Source organism: Haliotis asinina, chromosome 9 (genome assembly GCF_037392515.1).
Source record: "Haliotis asinina isolate JCU_RB_2024 chromosome 9, JCU_Hal_asi_v2, whole genome shotgun sequence".
In the NCBI taxonomy this organism is placed as follows: Eukaryota; Metazoa; Mollusca; class Gastropoda; order Lepetellida; family Haliotidae; genus Haliotis; species Haliotis asinina.
The window spans coordinates 38,424,732-38,445,592 of record NC_090288.1 but is presented as its reverse complement, the minus strand read 5'-3'; the positions used below and the strand labels follow the sequence as shown (position 1 = coordinate 38,445,592).

At 40.4% G+C, this 20,861-nt stretch overlaps 1 protein-coding gene across 1 annotated transcript; it reads right to left on the bottom strand.

The window, feature by feature from the left end:
- Nucleotides 1–844: 844 nt before the first annotated feature.
- LOC137296733 (uncharacterized) lies at nt 845–20,645 on the bottom strand. The gene is made up of 9 exons (XM_067828568.1): nt 20,349–20,645; nt 14,340–14,445; nt 6,847–7,020; nt 6,105–6,281; nt 5,126–5,302; nt 2,115–2,335; nt 1,720–1,877; nt 1,144–1,319; nt 845–995 (listed from the first exon to the last, which is right to left on the bottom strand). The coding sequence occupies exons 1-9, from the start codon at nt 20,643–20,645 to the stop codon at nt 940–942; spliced, it is 1,542 nt and encodes a 513-aa protein (XP_067684669.1). The 3' UTR covers nt 845–939.
- Nucleotides 20,646–20,861: the final 216 nt, after the last annotated feature.

The following is a 20,861-nucleotide window of genomic DNA, read 5'->3' as shown; positions in this document are numbered from 1 at the left end:
TGTGTCGGCGTATTGCAGTGTGTATTGCAATATATTGTGATATGTGTGGGCGTATTGCAGTATGTATTGCATTATATAGTGATATCTGTGGGTGTACTGCAGTATGTATTGCAATATATTGTGAAAGTGCAACAGTTTATGAGATGGTGATGAAATTATTGCTTCCTTTCTTTTGAAACAATGTCACTGACCACTGTCAGGACTCAGATGTGATTGTAAAAGAGATTAATTGAAAATATTTCCAAACTGAAGACTTTGCTCTGAAGTTCTGTACTAGAGGAAAAGCGTCCCCCATGATTCTTTATCAATACAACCAGTGCCTGTACCAATATAGTTCTCTTCATTTATATGGTTTAAGAATCATGCAAATGCAATTATATGACCAATAAACATTCTCAAAACTAGCAACGCATAATAATATACAGGAAATACAAATGTTATTAGTAGTTTGGACTACATCAGGAAAATTACCCATCATTGCTATGGAAACTGCGGATAATATCGGGTGAACGGGCTCGTGAAAAGTGTGATTCAGATCTGATTCAGATTTGAACCCTGACTTGTAGAAATGCTTCATTCAATTATTTTTGATTACAGAAAGAGTTCGGAGGAAGGAAAATGGTACTGCTGAGAGACTGTTAGACAACCTATGCCGAAGGGATTGGTTTCATAGACAGTCTAAAAGTTCATGAAATTTGAAACCAGGACGATGTAATAATAATTGTCTGGATCAGACATCAGATTTGAACTCACGATGCAACTATGGAATTCCAAAGTCTTAAATCACTAGGCCATTCGCCTTTCCTCACCTCTCCTGTGACAATAAACAAGACAACAGCAGATAAACTATGTCACTACAGTATGACAATGGCCTTTATTCGTGGTGCCCTCGAATAAATATGTAAATGAGATTAATCATTTGTCTCAAAAACTGAGAAATCATGCTGAGTTTCCTTGTTTTGCCAGTATCGCCATAACATCACCGGATTCAAACTCTGAAAATCAAAAAGAAATCATTAAATGGAATTTGAATTAAAATATTTTTTGGAAGGTGTTACGCAATAGTATTCAACCGTAGCTAGTTCACTCTTTTCCAATACTTTCATTTAAATACATAGTTGATTAAAATATTGCCATAATTACCAGCACAAACTGATGCATTTACTCCAGCACTGTACAAAATATTGGGTTTAGAAGCAGCTTTCTCCCAGAAACAAGGGTTATTGTGGAGTTTGTCTACGACAACAAGCCATCCAACGTCCCCTGAGCATTCTGAAAAGTAACTGTTCATCTGGAACCGACGGCTGATATGGCCTTGCCTTAAAACAGGAAGAGGAGAATACATAATTATACAATAAAATACATCACAGAATTGGAACGGACAAAGATGTTTGTTATTGAACGCCGAACTCAGCAATAGTCCAGTTATATGTCTGCGGATCTTCACTGGTCATACGTAAAGATTGGTTGATTGTTGTACTACGCCGCACTAAATAATATTCGAGCGTCGGTTTGTAAATGATCAAGTCTGGACCAGACAATCCAGTATTCAACAGCATGAGCATCGATGTTCTAATTTAGGATGTGATAACGTATCAACCGAATTCAGAAGCTTGACCATCCAATCAGTCGCCATTACGACAAGCATGGGTTACTGAAAACCAAATCTAACCCGTGTTTTCATGGGTTTGACCAAAAGATTTCAATAAATGGTCTTACCCACTGAGTCTGAAAATATTATGTCTGGATGTTTTAATGTCTGTCCAGGTGGAGCTGATGATGCGGTTTGGGGTGAACCAGCTGTCTTTCGTAGTCCCAGCGCCATCAAAAACAACCTCTGCTCTGACAGTGCTCTCTTTCAAAACGACCACTTTGACCTGAAAATAAGAGTTTGTATATATATATGACCTTCTTACACAAATTCATGAGACAGATAGAACACAAATATTTGCGAAAATAATTACGATGCTGTTTTCATTATACGATAAAATATGCTATACAACTGTATTCACTTCTTCCTAGCGTTTACTAGTGTAAAATTAATGCTGTGCCTCTTCCCATCCTTAATACTTAAAGACCTCTTCAGTTTTCATCTGACGAGACATAGCAATTACCTGGCCAATATCGGCGCTTTCCCACGTTGTTACAAGTTTACTTTTGAAATGCATATCACACGGAAGTGACGTATCGAGGGTCATACATCCGGGTTGCAAATTCTCAGTCACTGCCGGGTGATCATGGTAAATGGTGTCATTCACCCACACGTCGTAGACCGAAATGTTGACATCGGCTGTGGCCCGAAGCAGCAAGACCCACCCATCAATTAACTGAGTGTCTGAAACCAGTGTATGTATTATGATGATTGTAATCAATGTAAGAAAACACGGATTGCAGTAATGATGGATGTACGGATTGCAGATGTAGGGCTGGGATGGGTAGGAAAAAATGGAATCGAGTACCCTCATGTACTTACCGAAATCGGAATCGAGTACCCGGAAATGTTAGGAGTACATGGCTTCGGTCAACTTTCTGATTATTCAATGTCAATCACGAACTGACAGATTATTATAGAAAACTTGAAAGGATGACAATAAGACATTTTATCTCAGGCTATTTTATTTACGTTTGTTTATAAATAGTATACAGAGCGACACAATTACGTATATGGCTACGTGAACACAGAAGATATGTTAAGACACAGAACTTTTCATTCCCCTAATTACTGTGATTTGACTACTCACTGCTCATGCGTACATAATGTATCGTCTTTAATAATAACCCGAATAAACCAGACAAACACCAAAAATGTGTGTCCCGTCAATATGAAAGGGACCAGTTATTCATTCAGCTGGAAACCACTACGTTCATATGTGATATTCTAGCTGAACCTATGTCATTTAGACTACATAAACTGACGAGCAAAAGAAAATACACAGCTTGTGTTTCTTCCAATAAGATATAAATGACAACACCTTTTGATGAAACTGTACGTTGAAGCACAATGCATTACATGAGTTTTAATAATATACTGTTGGAAGCACCCATTTGTGACATTCCTGTGGCCCGTTCTCGTTGCGCCGACGTCAATCTTGGCAGTTTCTCGAGAGATTTTTGTCAAGTGATTGTTCAGTTTTCACGACGAACGGGGTCTATATCTTGTGTGCAAGAAGTGCTCGCACGTGGGAAAATAATGGCAATTTTGCAAAAATTCGTGCAAAACACGTAAAAATATTTTTGGTTGCGTTTTGGCAAATGGCACATGATGGCTGCGTTTTATACAATCTGTGTCCTTCAGTACGTTTACTGGTTAGAACACAAATTTGGCATCGCTGTCGTATTTACACCTGTGTACTTTCTTTTACTCGTCAGTTTGGAATACTATTTGATTGATGTATTTACTGACTGCTAAAGGTTATACAGTAACGCAATATATACTATTAGCAAAAATGTTTCGCGCGTGTCAAGGATGACTGGTTGTTTTGACCTGCAGTTTATCACACATTACACAGTACAGACTAATTCAGAGCCATGAATAACTCTTGGCTGCATGTGAAATATTTATGTTGATTTAATTCTGATAAATGTCGCATTGAAATGCTTTTTTCCAATTTGGGGACAAAGAAATGTATCTAAATGCATATTATCACCTTTAAAAAACTAATGTTAAATCAATATTCTAAATTTGTATCATCTTTGGAATAACTATATATCTTCTGAATCTAATAACTCTTTGTTAACTAAAAAATGTATAGTAATTAAATTGGCATCACATGTGGGTTGCGTGAGTTGTGCTTCTATTTCTGATACTCTTTCTTCTTCTGGAATGATAACAAGTCGATCATTGTATTTGCAAAATAGAATGACTTGTGCTTTTTCAATACTAGTATACGTTCGTTTTAATATGTTAATTCCTCAGTTTTAATTGATATTCCAATCACATACGATTATTCAATGTATTCAGATATGACGCAAATGTAAAAGCTCTGTTTCATGAAATTGAAATAAAACAGGTAGAAACTAAAGACAAAATTCAATGTTATCTTTTAGAAAGGCTTTTCATGAACTAACTTGATAAGCAATGAACACAGTTACATAATGTTATGAAAACGTTTATGACTTAGGATCTTTTAGTACAAGATCTTTGTGCATTGTGCATTGTGCTGCTTCCGCAGCAGATTGGCATGGTACCAGTCATTTGGCTCTCTTTCTATTTGCATCAAGCTCAAAATGAGCCCGTACAGTCAACTTAACATGCGAGTCATCCATATGGCTTAAGATTACAGTTACTTGCCCTTGTCATTATAGAGTTCTCCTCCTTTCCGGGTAATCAATTCCTTGAAATAGGACTCGATTCCAGCTGTACCCGACCCAGATTCGAAAGTACCCGAGTATCCGTCCCAGCCCTAATCAGATGTCTTATATGTTACACGTGCTTCGTTGTGGCTCAGAACCGAAGTCCTGGACACTATTCAGAATTGGTCTTCAGCAATCGATGCTTGTCGTAAGGGGAGACAAACAAGATCGGGTGGTAAAGCATGGCTGACGCATGTCATCGTATCCCAATTGCGTACACCGATGCTCATGATGTTGATCACTGGGTTTTCTAGTCCAAAGTCGATTATTTTTAGACCACCGTCACATAGCTGGAAGATTGCTGAGCACGGTGTTAAACAACAAACCGACATTTACTATTAAGTAAACTAAATCAAAACCTCTCAGTCAGCATTACATGAATGTCTTCAAAGATCAATTCAGTCTTCAATCACCAATGTCTCTTTTATGCCGGACTCAGAAATATTGCAGTAATAGGGCCAGACAACAGTGATTGATATCATGAGCATCGTATTACACAACAGAAAGCAGGTAACCATCGAGCCCGCCAACACATTACATGTAAACACATACATGTATCTTATGAAAGTGCTGGGCTCCTATTCTGTTCCGATTGCCACGTCTCCAATCGCAAAAAAATCTTTAAAGTAAGGTATTGTATTCAACGTGTAAATTTAAACTTGATTTGAAATCTCATAATAGTAAGCGTTTACTTTTGTCTTCTGTTTAAGAACTTGACAAAAAGTTGCTTTTCTTTTCCTGTTCAGTATATTTCCTTAAAGCTGTTACTCACTATTCTTACACACAGGCACCCCGATCCACTGGCCATGTTCATCACACACCCCTGTGTTAGTTCCATCATAGAGGTCGGTATTATTGACACAGGTGATAGTGACAGTAGATCCATACAGTGTGCTGTTGTAGGACATGATCGTGTTTTGGACTTCAGGAACAGGGCCGCAATCAACCGCTGAAAATAAGTGACGATATGCTGTGCATCTGTCTCGTTACTAGAGGAATCACAAGCTACCGATTAGGATTAGGACAAATATCAAGGACCCTGAATTAGAAAATACGCTTACAATAGACACTGCATAACTTTTGTGGATCTTGTGAGTGAGTTGGGCTATACACCACACTTATCAATATTCCAGCAATACACCAGAAATCTATTTCACACATTGTATCCGTGTTGGGAATCGAAGCCTAGCCTTTGTCGAGACAAGGAAACGCTTTAACCACAAGGCTATCCGACCACTCCTTTTGGTCTCATTGCCTCCCTCAGCAATATGATAGTGACTGATGACACATCCTTTTCACTCGCTGTGTTCATGTCAAGAATCGACTCGGGACTTCGGAATGGCGAGCGGACGCTTTAATCACTAGGCTTCCTTCGTCTCTGATTGCGTGAGTGAGTGTAGTTTTATGTGGCAATATTCAAGCAATAAGAAGGCGAGGGACACCTGAGATGTACTTCACTGTACCCATGTGGGGAATCGAACAGGTCCTCGGCGTGAGAAGTGAACGCTTTAACAACAATGCCCCAGTCGGCTGATCAGAGACAACATATGAATACTGCTTGAATATAATTTCACTCGCTCGAGGAACCTACTTTGGTTACTTATGAATCCCTAGCTTAATATTAAGACATATACTTATAAATTGTTAGCACCACATTAACACATATATCTTCCAACTATTGTACCTGTTCTTCGGGAACAGACGTTTACAGTGAACTGAAGAAAATCGGAAAAAACAACAACATGAAAAACCTTTACAAATTCCAGAAGGACTTTCCCACTGGCCAGCTTCCGTGCAAGATACACTGTCGTTGCTACCAGAGAAGGTAAACCCGGCTTTGCATGTAACATGGGCGAGAGAACCGTAGGTTGTGGTGCTGTAGTTAAAACTGCCGCTAGGAATAGTACCAAGAGGTCCACAATCGACAACTGCGAATAGAAACTGACACATCAATGTAAAGAGCCGTTTCGCATTTCATGTCGGAACGTTTATCTTCATCAACCTGGTTCCCAGGCTCTGTTGCCCCTGCGCTAACGCTCAGTATCGGAGCGTAGGTGTAGACGCAACAGACCCAGGGACCCATGCAGACTGCATCTTCATAAGACTTGGAACAGTACTTGGAACATTTATTCCAAAACCTGATGTCCACATGCTCGTGGAAATACAAGCAGGATGTCGTAGACTTGTAATTGTCTTATTGAACCCTTCGACCCGTACTCATAACAAGGTTCAATCTAGGGAGCATAGAGCCGAACAGTGAATCCTCGCTCCCACAAAAGGTGAGTACAGCGAGACGCAGAGCATTAAACGACTTGTCTGTCCGTATTTTGTCCTCCCATGTCCCGTGAAGATCCGGGTTAAAGTTACTTGACCGGTGGTCAGGCTCGCTGGTCAACGTAAGTGTAGGTGCATACTAATCTAAGTAGCACGTACCCATACCTTGACCACGTGGGTAATAAAAAAGCATATTATAGTCATGGAAATCTTACTTACTGTGGCACGAACCGTTGAACGTTTGCCACCGTCCTTCAGCTGAGCACTCCACGCTGGAAGAACCCGACAGAGTGTAACCTGTATTACAAACGGCAACGCTCCGGGAAGTATAGGTGGTCTTGTTGTGCACGAAAACTCCGTTGGGGAAAGGGTCAGATGGGCCACAATCTACCACTGAAAACAGATTCAAAGTGAGTGAATTAGCATAGTCCTAAATTCCAGCAATGTTACGACAGAGACACCAGAAATACGCTTAACGCATTTTGCCCATGTGGAGAATCGAACATGAGTCTTCGGCCGTGACGATAGGGTCTTTAACCACTTGGCTACCCCAGAGATTTGAGTTAAAAATGTTCTACTCACAACTGTAAAGGGGACTGGGGACAAGTTATCCCACTTAAAATCCCCCCATCCCCGACATTCAGATACATGCATTCTCAATGTTATGTGTCGTAGGAAGGATTGGAGAAAAAGTATAAGAAAGTTTGAGAGAAACTAGAGGAAGGGACTCAATTTATCTGATTACACAAAACGTTTGATTGATAGATAAATAAAAGTATGTACTCATCTGAAAACATATTCATTCTGTTGAATAGTCATATCTAGTGAGACGTCTTATAATACTATAATTTCAAATTTAACATTAATGTATACGTCTCTCTTTGAATCTTGTACAGTTTATATTCTAATAGGAAGTGGTGTAGATTTTCAAAGCATTGCCACGGTAACAAACCGAATCTTTCAGGTTGAAACGATACAGTTGGTGTCTTTAGATGTAGTTAAATCTGGATCTACATCAAAAGGCCGTGACCAATTGTGACCAAGCCTAATACAGACCTCCTACATACCGTCCGTTGTACGTGGATTTGCATGAAGGTTTATATGGCCATATATGTTTCAGATATCCCTAATTTCGCTTCAAACCAAAATGTAAATCAAATAAAGTGAAATTAAGATTGCGAATTATCATACTTTTACCTTGCCAATTAAACATTTAAATCTCAGATCTTTTTCAATTTAGGATTAACATTTGTTTCACCACAAAAGATCATAGATTCAAATCGCTATTATTAGTTTGGATTACAATGGGGTATGTACATTAAATAAAACACCGAGAACAAAGAAGGTTGGTCCAAGTGTGTTGATATTGCCTTCCTTATACAGCTTGTATTGATCACGATCACTTATGTAACTCGAGATCCTTTGTACACGCTCGCCTCTAATACCACACGTCTCCAATATAAGTATAAGCCTCTAATACCACAAGTCTCTTAATAGCCCTTTGTGCCGCAAGATCAATGGCTTTGGATACATCAATATCTGTCATACACTCTTTTGTGATGAGAGATGTGCAGATTTGATGGTGAATTCCAATTAATTGGCGGACAGTAGAATGATCTGCTTGTAAGTGTGACGGATACTTTTATAATAATTTGTCCACATGGAAAATATTACTAGTACACAGATTTTCCTATGCAGCGTATTAGAGAAATACCTCTATAACTGTAAACAAATAGAGTGGTCTCCTTTCTCGTACCGTGACGAAAACATATAAACTTAAAAAGAACTCGGGTATCACAGTTATATTTAAAACTAGCATTTAATATCAAAATAATAACACTATACACACAATACACAACAAAAAAACTGACTATAGATTGCCAACAACTGAAGGTAGATCACCATACCAAGGGCCATGGGGACTTATAGTGCCTTTGCTAACTGCATGGGTCCTAGTTGGGTTTACACCACCCTTAAAAAGTCGAGGACTTCGCTCAAACTTAGTCATCAATTAAAATCAATACGGTTTAAATTTACTTAGATGCGTGCCCTTTCTTGTTCAGAGGCATGACATATATGTTTCTACATGTTTGGATACACACGAGATTGCAATGCAAAGTTTTCTTTAATAATTTACTGACAGATTCTCGAATTCACCTGCCAGACGGTTTGGTTGTAATTTAGACATGTATATATGAAGATATTTTGTGGACGGGTTTTGACCAGTTTTGGTCAGGATTGGTACGTTTTATATCTGACCAGCCCCGTGATCTGACTGAAATGTTTGGGAGTTTCATACCCTGAAATTTGTTCAACTTTTTTTTTTTCAAAAATATGAACATTCTGCTTCAGAAGAGAAATATGCAAATCAGAGCCCGGGTTTTAAAATATATCGTAATAATTTCCAATAAGAAATGTTATATTCAGCATATAATTCCAAAAGTAGGCCATCAATATTAGAAAAAACAATTTCTTTCGCCTACCATTTCAGATTGAATGTTCTCTTTCTCTAACACTTGAAGTTTTTACATTCTTTTTCAGTTTTCTAGGTTTTTCTCCATAACCGATCTCTTTCCCCGATTCCCTCCTCAAATTATCATACCATGGTTTGTCATTTGGATGAATTGTTACTATATTTAAGGAATGATCGGATGTAGAGTAAATTTGTCATAAAATAATGAAAATGTACTGTAAACATCATAGTATCCATCCTACAAACAATTCCAGTCTGCCCCACAGATCCAGACAAACGATTTATTGACGACGTTTAATAATGAAAATAAACAATCACGTTTAGGAGGAATGGTTTCAATGGTCTGGTGAATTTACAGGTAATTATGTGAGGTGTCGCTAAGTGCTCACTGAAGCATGAGACTTAGAGGACTAACCTGTTTGACGTTGGAGTACATTCTAACGTATTTTGCTGTTCTTGTTTATACAAGAGAGATAACCGACCAATTCCATTTAGCACTCTAGATCTGAGACATGTCATCGTATCCTAATTGCGTAGTTCGATGCTCATGGTGTTGATCGCTAGATTGTCTGGTCCAGACTCGATTATTTACAGCCATATAGCTGGAATATTGCTGTTTACAGTTGTAAGGCCAAACCAGGCAGTCATAACGCAAGGGTGCGTTAGTGGACTAAACTATGAGACACATCAGCAGTATGTCAATCATATGGTGACAAGAAAGGTTTGCATAAATAATACATACACGTCGGGAAATGAAGTCATCAAAGGACGATAAAACCAAGGCAATCATAGTTTGCGTTAAGAACTAGTGTGTTAAAATAAATGTCTGACACTATTTTATTGTTGACGACAAGACAATCTAAACTGATTGCTAGTAACTTGAGATCGATCAGCACTCTGTGGACCTTTGAGGATCATGAAAGAAAGCATCATTCTCTAGACATGGCTAATTATTTACGAACGTATTGTGTTAATTTTACAAGAAGATTAGATTCCCAGAGTGTAAACTGTAATGTGATTCCTCAACGCCGTCGCCATATATGATATAAGTTTGTTTGGATACGCACAAGATTGCAATACGTTGTAACATAGGTTCAGAGAGAGTGAGTGAGTTGAGTTTTACGCCGCACTCAGCAATATTCCAGCTATGTGGAGGCGGTCTGTAAATAATCGAGTCTTGACCAGACACTCCAGTGATCAACAACATAAGCATTGGTCTGCGCAATTGGAAACCGATGACATGTGTCAACCAAGCCGGCGAGCTTGACCACCCGACCCCGTTAGTCGCCTCTTACGACAAGCATAGTCGCCTTTTATGGCAAACACGGGTTGTTAAAGGCCTATTCTACCCCGGGACCTTCACGGGTCCCAAATCTTCTATCTTGGAAGCGAGGTAGATGTATAACTAATTTGATACGCACAGGCTTCCAAAACGCTCGCTTCGCACTCAAAAACAACATATTTAGCACGAACTGAGGGCCCCGGTGGAAATCTGTTCATAGAGACACCATCACAAGACACCTGGAACATTTGACGGCAACACAACGTCGACGATTCAGCATGTCTTTCACGACGTCGTGAAATCAGCCAATTGACGAGCTTGTTACACATCTTATATAAAACTAACTGAAAAACTCTTCCTCACATGTCACTGCAGGGCTCTGGCGACACAGTTACGTTACACGTTTGTGGTTTCGTTGGCGGGCGAGAGTGATGCAACTTTCAATCGCTCGGTAATAATAAACCACGTGTTTTTAAAGAATGAATTTGGTGTTCTGCTTAAGACTAACCATAAGTCTTTCATATGTAATGGTCAAAAGAGTACGAAAAATGTGCGTTAATTCGTTCTTCATCTCCTCTATGTGTCTATGACATTCAACCATGATAATCTCATGCAATCTCATAGTCTCGCTTTTATAGGCTGGTCAAGGTACATTTAAATAATAAAAAATATGCCGTAACATTTCCCTTTTGGGGCGTAAGATCTTTTGACTGCTTTGACTGCTTTGACTGCTTTGTGTCTAACTGATTGTGGTGACCCAAAGACACATTCATGGTTTATAAATCACTTAATAAAATCAGCTTGTTCTGATTTAAAACGGCGTAGATTTTCACTAGATGTGAACCTTGGGTTTTTCTGAAGCCTTGGCATCCAGCAAGTCGAAACATTCGTCATATCCACTTTGCCTAGAATGGACCGTGGTGCCCTCTATCTTAGTATCTGGCGTGAGAGTTGTCGATCATCTATTATGTGATGTAAAGTATCGACTGTTTCCTACATGGCAGCAGTTGTAGGTCTACCCGGATAGGTTTGATTTACCTTTTACGCTTTACTTTCCTTGTACTCCGTTGTTCACGTCTTAACAGTGACAATATAGGGAACATGTCACCATGCGGGGATGGGAACTGACTTTGCTCCTTCATATATGGATGCTTGGTAGTAGCCAATATACTACTGCGGAGAATATAGATACAGCCCCCTTCGGCGAGTGTCGAGCTGTCCTACTGGGCTTAGTATTTGGTTTAAATGCAAAGTATTTAAATGAATTTGCGACAGAAAACGATGTCGGTTTGGCCAGCAGCAAAAGCATGATATATTTGCAATATTTGTTTATCGAAAATGGCTGTTTTCTTTACATTATTGTATATCCTAAAGGCACTAAAGAGAATAGAATAGTATAGTCGTGTTGTAATTGTATGCTAATATCGTCCGTGAAAAGCGAATAATGTTACTAATAAATCAGCTAAAACATAGACTTTGAAAAACTCACCGTTTTAATGGTGAATAATACGATAACATACTGCTTTCTGGATTGTAATGAGTGAGTGTGCGTAGTTCTACGCTGGTTTTAACAATACTCCAGCAATATCACGGAGGGGTACACCAGACCTGGACTTCACACATTGTACCTGTGACTTCCGTGTGATTGTAATGATCAGAGAAGGTTGAAACCACGTGGTTTGCTGTGATATGAACTGATGTGAAACACCTTTCAAACCCAAACCATGCAAATCGTTTGAAATGTATGCTTCTCGGTAGTTCCGTGTGCTTTCACAAGATCAAAAGTAATTAATACTTCATACTATTCTCATAGCATGTTTAACAAAGGAGTCGAATACATTGTCAACAATAATGCGCTTTTTCTTGATACCCCATTAAATATTTACACTTGGTTGTTCCTGGTACCAAATTAATCCATTATTTACCCTGGGTTCCATGTTTCTACACTCACAGCTGGTTAATCAAGTAGATCTGTCATTCAAAGGATCCCGGCGTGGCTTTGGTAAAACAATGGCTTCGTGTCACGAAGAATAACAATTCTATGAAGTCCGTATTTGATCGAAGATTTCTGAGAGGATCTCGAGACATGATTCGGGCAAACGCGTCAAGAGCTGACAGTGTATAACATGAGTCCCTGGTGCTATGTGTAGCTCGTGTAGTGGACATGTTTCGTTGCAGTCTACATCAAAGTTTGTAGTAAAGGTGTTTCCTTCTCCCGTTGTTTCTGATACTATTGAAATGGTGATGTTTGTTTGGGTGTTTTTTTTCCAATTATCAATGGCTAGACGTTTCAGATGGTTTCTCAGGCTCATTTCTTTCTGAGGTGAATTGAAGTAAAAAAGACAGTAACAAATCAGACCTTTAGGTTTTCACATGTGTGTTTCTTTTGTCAGGCAGAACAGGACCTGGTAGAGTGAATGACTGAATATGGTTTTACGAAGCGTTTAGCAATATTCTAGTATTATTCCTGCGGGGGACACCGGAAATGAGCTTCACACATTGTACCCATGTAGGGAATCGAACCCAGGACGTGGAAGGAGCACTTATACTCATTTCCATAGTACCACAGAACCGTCCTTGCAACCACCACACGATGACGTACCACAGGGTTACCTCAGAAATATGACAGGCATATTGCCATGTGTCAACTCGGAGTTAACTGGGGACCTATACAACCACTCTGATATTAAAATAACCTGTTTTGAAAGACTGTGGAAGGAATGAACGAGGAAACACTAAGTGATAACTATTTGTTTTTTTTGTAATAATGCCTTCTTCCTTAATGGTGAAACGTTAAACGTTCTGAGAACACACTGCGATAATGCTGGCAACATGGAGGATCGACCAGAGAACCATCACGGAGACCTGACTTCTCAACAAATCCCAGAGGTTGCCTCAGATAACTTGAAAGGATGGAGACTGATGTGTAAATAACCAATAGCTTTAAGAAAGCCAGGGAATCAACGTTTGAAGAATTATTTTCAGCTGTGCGATCAAGTTCGCCTACACGTCTCATCTTTTTATTTCCAGATGCATATTGACAGGAACATGATTTTGTATCCCTGCCCCAGCCAACGGGGAGTGTCATCAAGGACACTGTCAAACTGTACATGCCTTGAAAGATGCTTCCCAAGCTGTTCAGGAAGTCTGTCTTCTACACGCACGAGACTCTGGTGTTTGGACGTACGAATCAAACAAGGAGCTGGGGTGTTTCAGCACCTTTAATTTTCGCTGTTTTTGACAATGTTTCATGTCACTCAATGAATATTGATTCAAATGCTTCACTGCATGTTGTAACATGTTGCTTAAGGTTTCCATTAAGCACACAAAAGGTTTGATCTACCTTAGAGTATAAATGACTTCAACACGTTTTAATGTACATGTGACTACCAGATATTAGACTGTTCCTATTTAGGGTGTTTATGGTATATGATAAATGACAAGTGAATTAATATAACTTATGACAAAGTTCAGCTGTTACATATGTGAATGTGTGCACAAATATACTTGTGACGAATAGCCGATATATAGAAACGGGCCCTTTCTACAACCAGGGCTTCTGAAATCAGGGTCGAATGCATGTATACTGCAAAGGTACACAGTTCCTGACAACTTTACCCTCAACCATCCAGAAAAAGTTCCATCAACTTGGATGCAACCAACGGCAAACTGGCTGCCAAAATGTAGTCGTCTTTTTGCGACCAACAACGGAGCGCTGTAGACCCATTCTACCCACGAAACGGAACGGAACGAACAAGTATTTGCTACTGAAGATAAATTATAATCCAGATCTTCAAGGGTTCAGCAATGTATGTTAACTAGCACCTGTTCTTCATGAAAGATTAAGGAGGGCTTGTGGTGGTCAGAAAAGTTTCATTTTGCAGATCATGTATGGCTTTTCTCTGGGACTGCTGTGAAGATACATATTTTTACGTTAGCCATTTATAAGAAACTTACCGGTCAGCGGTGTTGATGCTTGCCCGAAGAGACACATATATTCATTGGCTGCGTGCACACACCGATACCCCGGTGTGCAGTCTGCGCATGTGTCAACACCACGGACCTTCAAGAGAGAGAGTTAATTAAGTATCTTGGTTGTTTCGTTGCATCTAGAAATAGCTTACAAATCACGATATGTCTTAACCTGTTTGGGAATCGAACCTGGACCTTCGGCCCAAAATTCGAAAACCAGCTAATACGATTCTGAATCGTTTCAGATGACCATTGTTGTTTGAAAGTACAAAAACACTGTTGACGCAAATGTCCTTTTTCATAACTTGAACAATCGGACTGTAGCTTCATATCTACAGATTTCAGTTTCTGTCATGACAAAATGGTTATGAAACAGTATGAATGGAGCACAATCAGTGTTGACATCAGTTGTTACCGAAAAGGGTGGGTTTGTCCTTCCTGTAACACCTACTTACACAATTTGCACAAAACGTTAGTGTTTGTTGACTGACACTGTACTGATGCCATGTGACCACTGCCTTTCGGCGGGCCAGAAACTGCAGTGACAACGCTCGTATCCAGAAAACATCTGTAGCTCTTGGAGTGAGTGAGTGAGTGAGTGAGTTTAGTTTTACGTCGCACTTAGCAATATTCCAGCTATATGGCGACGGTCTGTAAATGATCGAGGCTGGACCAGACAATCCAGTGGTCAACAACATGAGCATCGATCTGCGCAATGGGGAACCGATGACATGTGTCAACCAAGTCAGCTAGTCTGACCACCCGATCCCGTTAGTCGCCTCTTACGACAAGCATAGTCACCTTTTATGGCAAGCATGGGTTGCTGAAGGCCTATTCTACCCCGGGACCTTCACGGGTCCTGTAGCTCTTGGAGAGATCAGGGATCTTCTGTATGCATGTAGAATCAGTAGTTCGAAAGGATATAAAATATGTGCTTGAATAGAAGAGCTGCATATCCATAGATACAAGTAACATAACCCCGCCCCTATGAAAAACAACACTTACTACAACAACGACAACAACCAGAAAAAAATCCCCGACAAACCCAAACCTTAAAAAGCAAACCAAAAACAGAAAGAAACATAAAACAAAACAAAATAGACACAGACATTTTAATGCCATTAAATAGCAGTTAAGGTATCCAACAAACGAGCATATCAATGGATAACATAGTCTGGAAGAGACAATCCAGCGGTCAACCTTATGGGCATCGATCTAGCCTAACACGCTCTCTGGAACATTTAGTGATGAGAAATTAAATTCACTATGAAAATGATGTAGTGGAATTGTAATCAATAGCAGGGTGTAGGTGTAAACTGGGAAAATATCGTTCCTGATGTAGGTGTAAAGCAGGATGTAAGTGTAAAACAAGGTGTGTGTGGAAAACAAGATGTAGGTGTAAAACAAGGTGTGGGTGTAAACCTGGGTGTAGGTGTAAAACAGGGTGTCGGTGTAAATCAGGAAGTAAGTGGGGTTTTTTCGCCGTACTCAGCAACATTCCAGCTATATGGAGGCGGTCTGTAAATAATCGTGTCTGGACCAGACAATCCAGTGATCAACAGCGTGAGCATCGATCTGCGCACCGATGACATCTGTCGAGCAAGTCGGCGAGTCTGACCACCCAATCCCGTTAGTCGCATCTTACGACAAGCATCGCCTTTTATGGCAAATATGGGTAGCTGATGACATATTCTACCCCGGAACAGAATGTAGGCGATACGCAGTGGAAACAAACTTTGTAAATGCTAAATATGAAAAAATGTGCTCAACTAAATGGTAACCAAACAATGTTATTGCCACTCCGACCACCAAACTAAAAATTGACACCTTTTACTACACCGTTCACAAAACTAAATATTGACACTTTTTCCAGACTACATAAACTAGATAACTATTCTGAGTTTTTACAGCTACGTTTCGAACTGTGAACAGTGCCCGAATATGGCAACTATTTGTCTTAATTCACAACAGTGTTGATCAACACTAAACTTTCGACCCTACAACTCGCCGTCCAGAGCGCATGTACACGACCCTGCACATGCAAAAACTGAAAATGCACGAGGCGTGACTGTTGCGTTTTGATGCAATGTTCATGATTCTTGTAAAGGTGTGTTTTGGCTATGGTTTTTTACTGATCAGATATATGAACTAAAGTAACTAACATTCTCTTCAGAACACTAGGTGTAAAACAGGATGTAAGTTTGAAACAGGATGTAGGTGTAAAACATGATTAATGGAATGAATGCTCTTTATTTCCATCAATGTTTGCAGGGTTGAACATATTTTTGTACATATTTTAGAAGAAATCATATATACTCAACACAAAAAGAAAGTGGCTCGTGCTAAAAATCTTAATAAAATCAACACAGACAAAAATTGTGTATTTCATATCTGTTTATGTTAATAGTAAGGCCACTGGCTAACATCTGGAGTTTATTCCAACATAAGACGCGAAATTTAATTAAATGAAACTGGTATCAAAACACAATGTTACATGTTTTCAGTCATATTGAACTATATCAATGAACTCCAGATCAAAACACATTTGTCATCGTTTGGGTGCGCACTACGTATTACCATGTGTTTCCTTTTTCTGCATTAAAACATGCGTGTTCACGACGTCTCATTGACGTTGAGGAACTTTTAGTGAAGGCATTCGGGTTATTTCGCCACTCCATATGAATGGCACGGTCCAGTTGTTTCAGGTTTGTTGGAGTGATTAGTTTCATTCTAATTTTTCAGTCCAGAAAGTCCCATATATGCTCTGAACGATACGGCCGAGGCAAAACGTTGATGTTATTGGTGTCCACATCAGCCTATTCAGGCGATGTTGACATGTCAGCATTGTTCACTGAATGGTCTGTGAGCTCGAATTCCGGCATACTGTAGTCGTCGAATACCCATGTGTCTGCTGACAACTTGACCGAGTGCGGTCGATGCCGCTTCCGAAGCTGTAAGCCCCGATTCCTCAAATGTAGAAATTGCTCTTCCTTGGGGGTAGTGACCTGTGTTCCCCCTGTTCTAGGCTGGTCGACAGTCCTGCCAGTCTTATTGAAATGTTCAATACGTCTATTGACAGTTTGTGACAACCAAACGTTCACAGGCGTGGCAGGCCCGCATGTTTATCATTTCTATTACTCTCTCATGCTGTGTGGCCTTGAGTGTATTTGTGAACAAATGCAAAGTTCAATAGTATTTGAAACATGCAACAGGACACAATAAATTATAGATGATCACTAGGCAAGTGTAGCATCTTATTATCATAAATACAGAGTGCTAAGTTCTGTGCACTGATGTGTTTGGCAATAATGCTCATGAGATTAGCCCAGCTATCATGAGTGGTGGCCTGCCGGGGAATAACGTTAATGCTACTTGAAGCAAATTATTCGAAAGAGTCATCATGGAAAGAAATGAAAATTGGTGCTGTAACAATAAGTCCTTCCCACACAAGTATCAATTTGGATTCCGTAAAGATGTCGGCACTAAAACAGCTGCATTAACGTTATAGAAAGTATAGCTTACTACAAGGAAAGAAATTTACCAGTGTATTGCGTCTTTGTAGCCAACCAAAAAAGCTTTTGATAGAATATGACTCGGTGGATTATTTTATAAAACGCAACGTTGGGTTATAAATGGTAAACTGTGGCTTATCATACGCATTAAATATACTTCAATGCAATCTTGTGTTAAAATAGGGGGAGTTACATCTTCTCAATTTCCTGTAAAACAAGGTGTTGGCCAGGGTTGTGTTCTGTCAGCTTGGTTATTTTCATTGTATATAAATGACCTATTATACCCACTGGAAAGATTACAAAACGGTTTTCCACGTCTTCCATGGAGTAATGTGCCGGGTATCTTATTAGCAGATGACACAACTATTATAAGTGAATCCACAGATGGCTTACACTGTGCATTAAATGTGTGCTTTGATCATGAGTGCTCTTGTAAATGGCCTCTGAAATATAATGCCGGCAAAAGTGTACTCCTATTGTTTGGTAATACCCCAAAACATACATGTCCACCACCTTACTTTGGGGAGAAAACTGTTGCTTGCACAAAAAGATCTAGTGGTGTATGCTGGCCTGTACATAACCACTGCATCTTCAACTTTTGTGCGTACTCAAAAATCACGTGATAAGCACAGGATGTTAGTCAACACAAAGCGCCGCAACGGTTTGTTCTTTGGTGGCCTAAACCCATATCTGACTGTGGAGAAGAAATACACACGTTATCAGATGCTCGTTCACTGCCTTCCTGTTTTCAACCTATTTGTCACAGTAGAGTAGCTGAAGTTTTACAATGTCCTCACTTTCAGTCTCGCATAATAGACACAGTCCAAGTGTGACGGGCAGTACACTCAGCTTTGTCAAAGCACAGACAGGGGAATGGCCGTGTTATACCGCAAAAACAGGTTCCAGAGACGATGAGGAGGGAGGCGTGTATGAATTGCACCAAATCTCTGCATGTTTGGACGCCCTTGGAGATTACTTCTCCATTCAGTGTGTTCGTGATGGCGTGGAGTTCCATACCTTTTTGCATGAAAATTCTCCTGTTGTCATGAAAGTGTCAACGACATCTGAAAATCCATATTTGTGAGCTGTATTAAAAAGGTCCTGGGCTGTCAATCTTTTATACCTATTTTTTGGGTGTGGGTGAGTAATATACAGAGTGATGGTTTTCAACCGCAAAGCAAAGTCGCTATGTATTTTATACGGGGATTTCCAAATAGGTCAAGGTACAGCTGCATTTGAGCATATCCTAGAGACACTTTGTATGCAGACACTTTTGGACCCAACCCCAATACAGGAATACGGAAAACAAAATTGAATCCAGTGCAGAAAAAAACCAACTGTCCAAGGTAAAGGCGAAGGTAAACCCCGGGTAGAGACAAACAGTTACACAGGCATAGAACAATGCCGGGAACCGAGCTATCGGGCGAGGCCTGTGCCGGGATCTGACTGGGTCGTTTGACCCTTCGGGAAGCGAAGAGGAAATACCACATATCGCAAGCCCGATACACGCGAATTGGGGGCGGCTCCGAGCCCGAAGTCTTCGAAGGCAGAAGTCTTCGAGACCCTGCTGGAGAAGTGTCCCCACGTCTGGCTTTCTGACCAAGAGAAACAAATCCTGGAGCGATCGGGCCAAGCCTTCTACGAGCGGTACCAGATCCCTCGCCAATTTCTCGAACTCTACTTGCTACTTCGCGAGTTCGCAGAAGACGGCAAAAATAGTCGATTTCGTCTATATCCGACCAGTTTCGGCCCGCAGCGGGTAAACTCTGAATCGTTCTCGCCGCCGACTGCTGTCTGGAACCCAAGGACAACTGCTGCACGGCGTTCTATGGCGAAACAAAGACATGGACTACACTCTCCAGGAACGCCTCCCGCTGGAGGCTCCAGAAGAAATAGAGATCCCCGACTGCACCCAGAACATGGAGAACCTGTACGACGATGCCTGCGCTTTCTGGTGCATTCGACACAAACTCCTCGACAGACTGGTGGACAAATGTCCATGCGAGAAGAAAGATGCTTGTACCTTCCAACAGCCAGCGGGGAAAGCAGAACCGCCACAGGGATACGGGACAGCATTCGGCACACACCGTTGCCCAAATACGGCATGAACTAGCGACAGCCCCTCCGTGCAACGAACACCGAAAAGCCGCAGACGTTCCGGAAGGGATCTACACTTGCCAACACGTAATCCAAATGATGCATAAATTACAAACGTTGGTCATGAGAAAACTCTCACGTCAGTTTCCTAGCATGCATAAAGGTGTTTGGGGGGGGGGGGGGTTCTTGCTTAACATTGCACTCAGCAATATTTCAGTTATATAACAGCGGTCTAACCAAGTCAGCAAGGCTGACCACCCAAATCTGTTAGTCGCCTCTTACAGCAAGCATGGGTTTCTGAAGACCAGATCTAACCCGGATCTTCCCGGCAGCATGCATAAAGTTTGCAAATACTGTGTTTAGTATTGGTATATATTACACTTACTTCACAATTCTTCTGGAGGAGATCTTTCACCGCTGATGAGGTCGCTTCGTAGCCATGGTCATACGTGTTAAGATCACAAAACCCAGTTTTGAAATCATAGTTCAACGATCTGCATGTTGGGTCTCGTCGACAAGCAGTTTCACATTGGACCACGTTTTTAACTTTCATCCTCTGAGATGGAAACAGAACAGGTTCAATAGACGGTTCCAATAACAGAAAGCGTCCACACTCGTAAGTAAAACAGAAATGGAAAAATGTTGTAATTATCCAGAAAATGAATAGAGAACCTGGACACATTTTAGAGACCTTCATACGCCAACACAGTCCAGTAACACTATGAGGAGTGACAGCTACCGCAGTGCTTCGTTGAATACACAATTTTAGTCGTAGATAAATGATTCGTTCTACAGTACAGTATGAGGCGTCGCGAGGCCAATATCTACATCACAAAGGCTATGGAATAAATCGATTAATTTCCGCCTTTACCAAAACACATCAGTAAATAAGCTGCCG

What these genes read in the sequence shown, in the direction of transcription:
- LOC137296733 (XM_067828568.1), bottom strand. Translation starts at nt 20,645, where the DNA reads ATGTGTCCAGGTTCTCTATTCATTTTCTGGATAATTACAACATTTTTC. An exon ending in TCCTTCTGGAATTTGTAAAG is followed by an intron (nt 5,303 to 6,104) that starts GTTTTTCATGTT and finishes ACTTATTTTCAG; the next exon opens with CGGTTGATTGCGGCCCTGTT. An exon ending in AATATTTTCAGACTCAGTGG is followed by an intron (nt 1,320 to 1,719) that starts GTAAGACCATTT and finishes TCCTGTTTTAAG; the next exon opens with GCAAGGCCATATCAGCCGTC.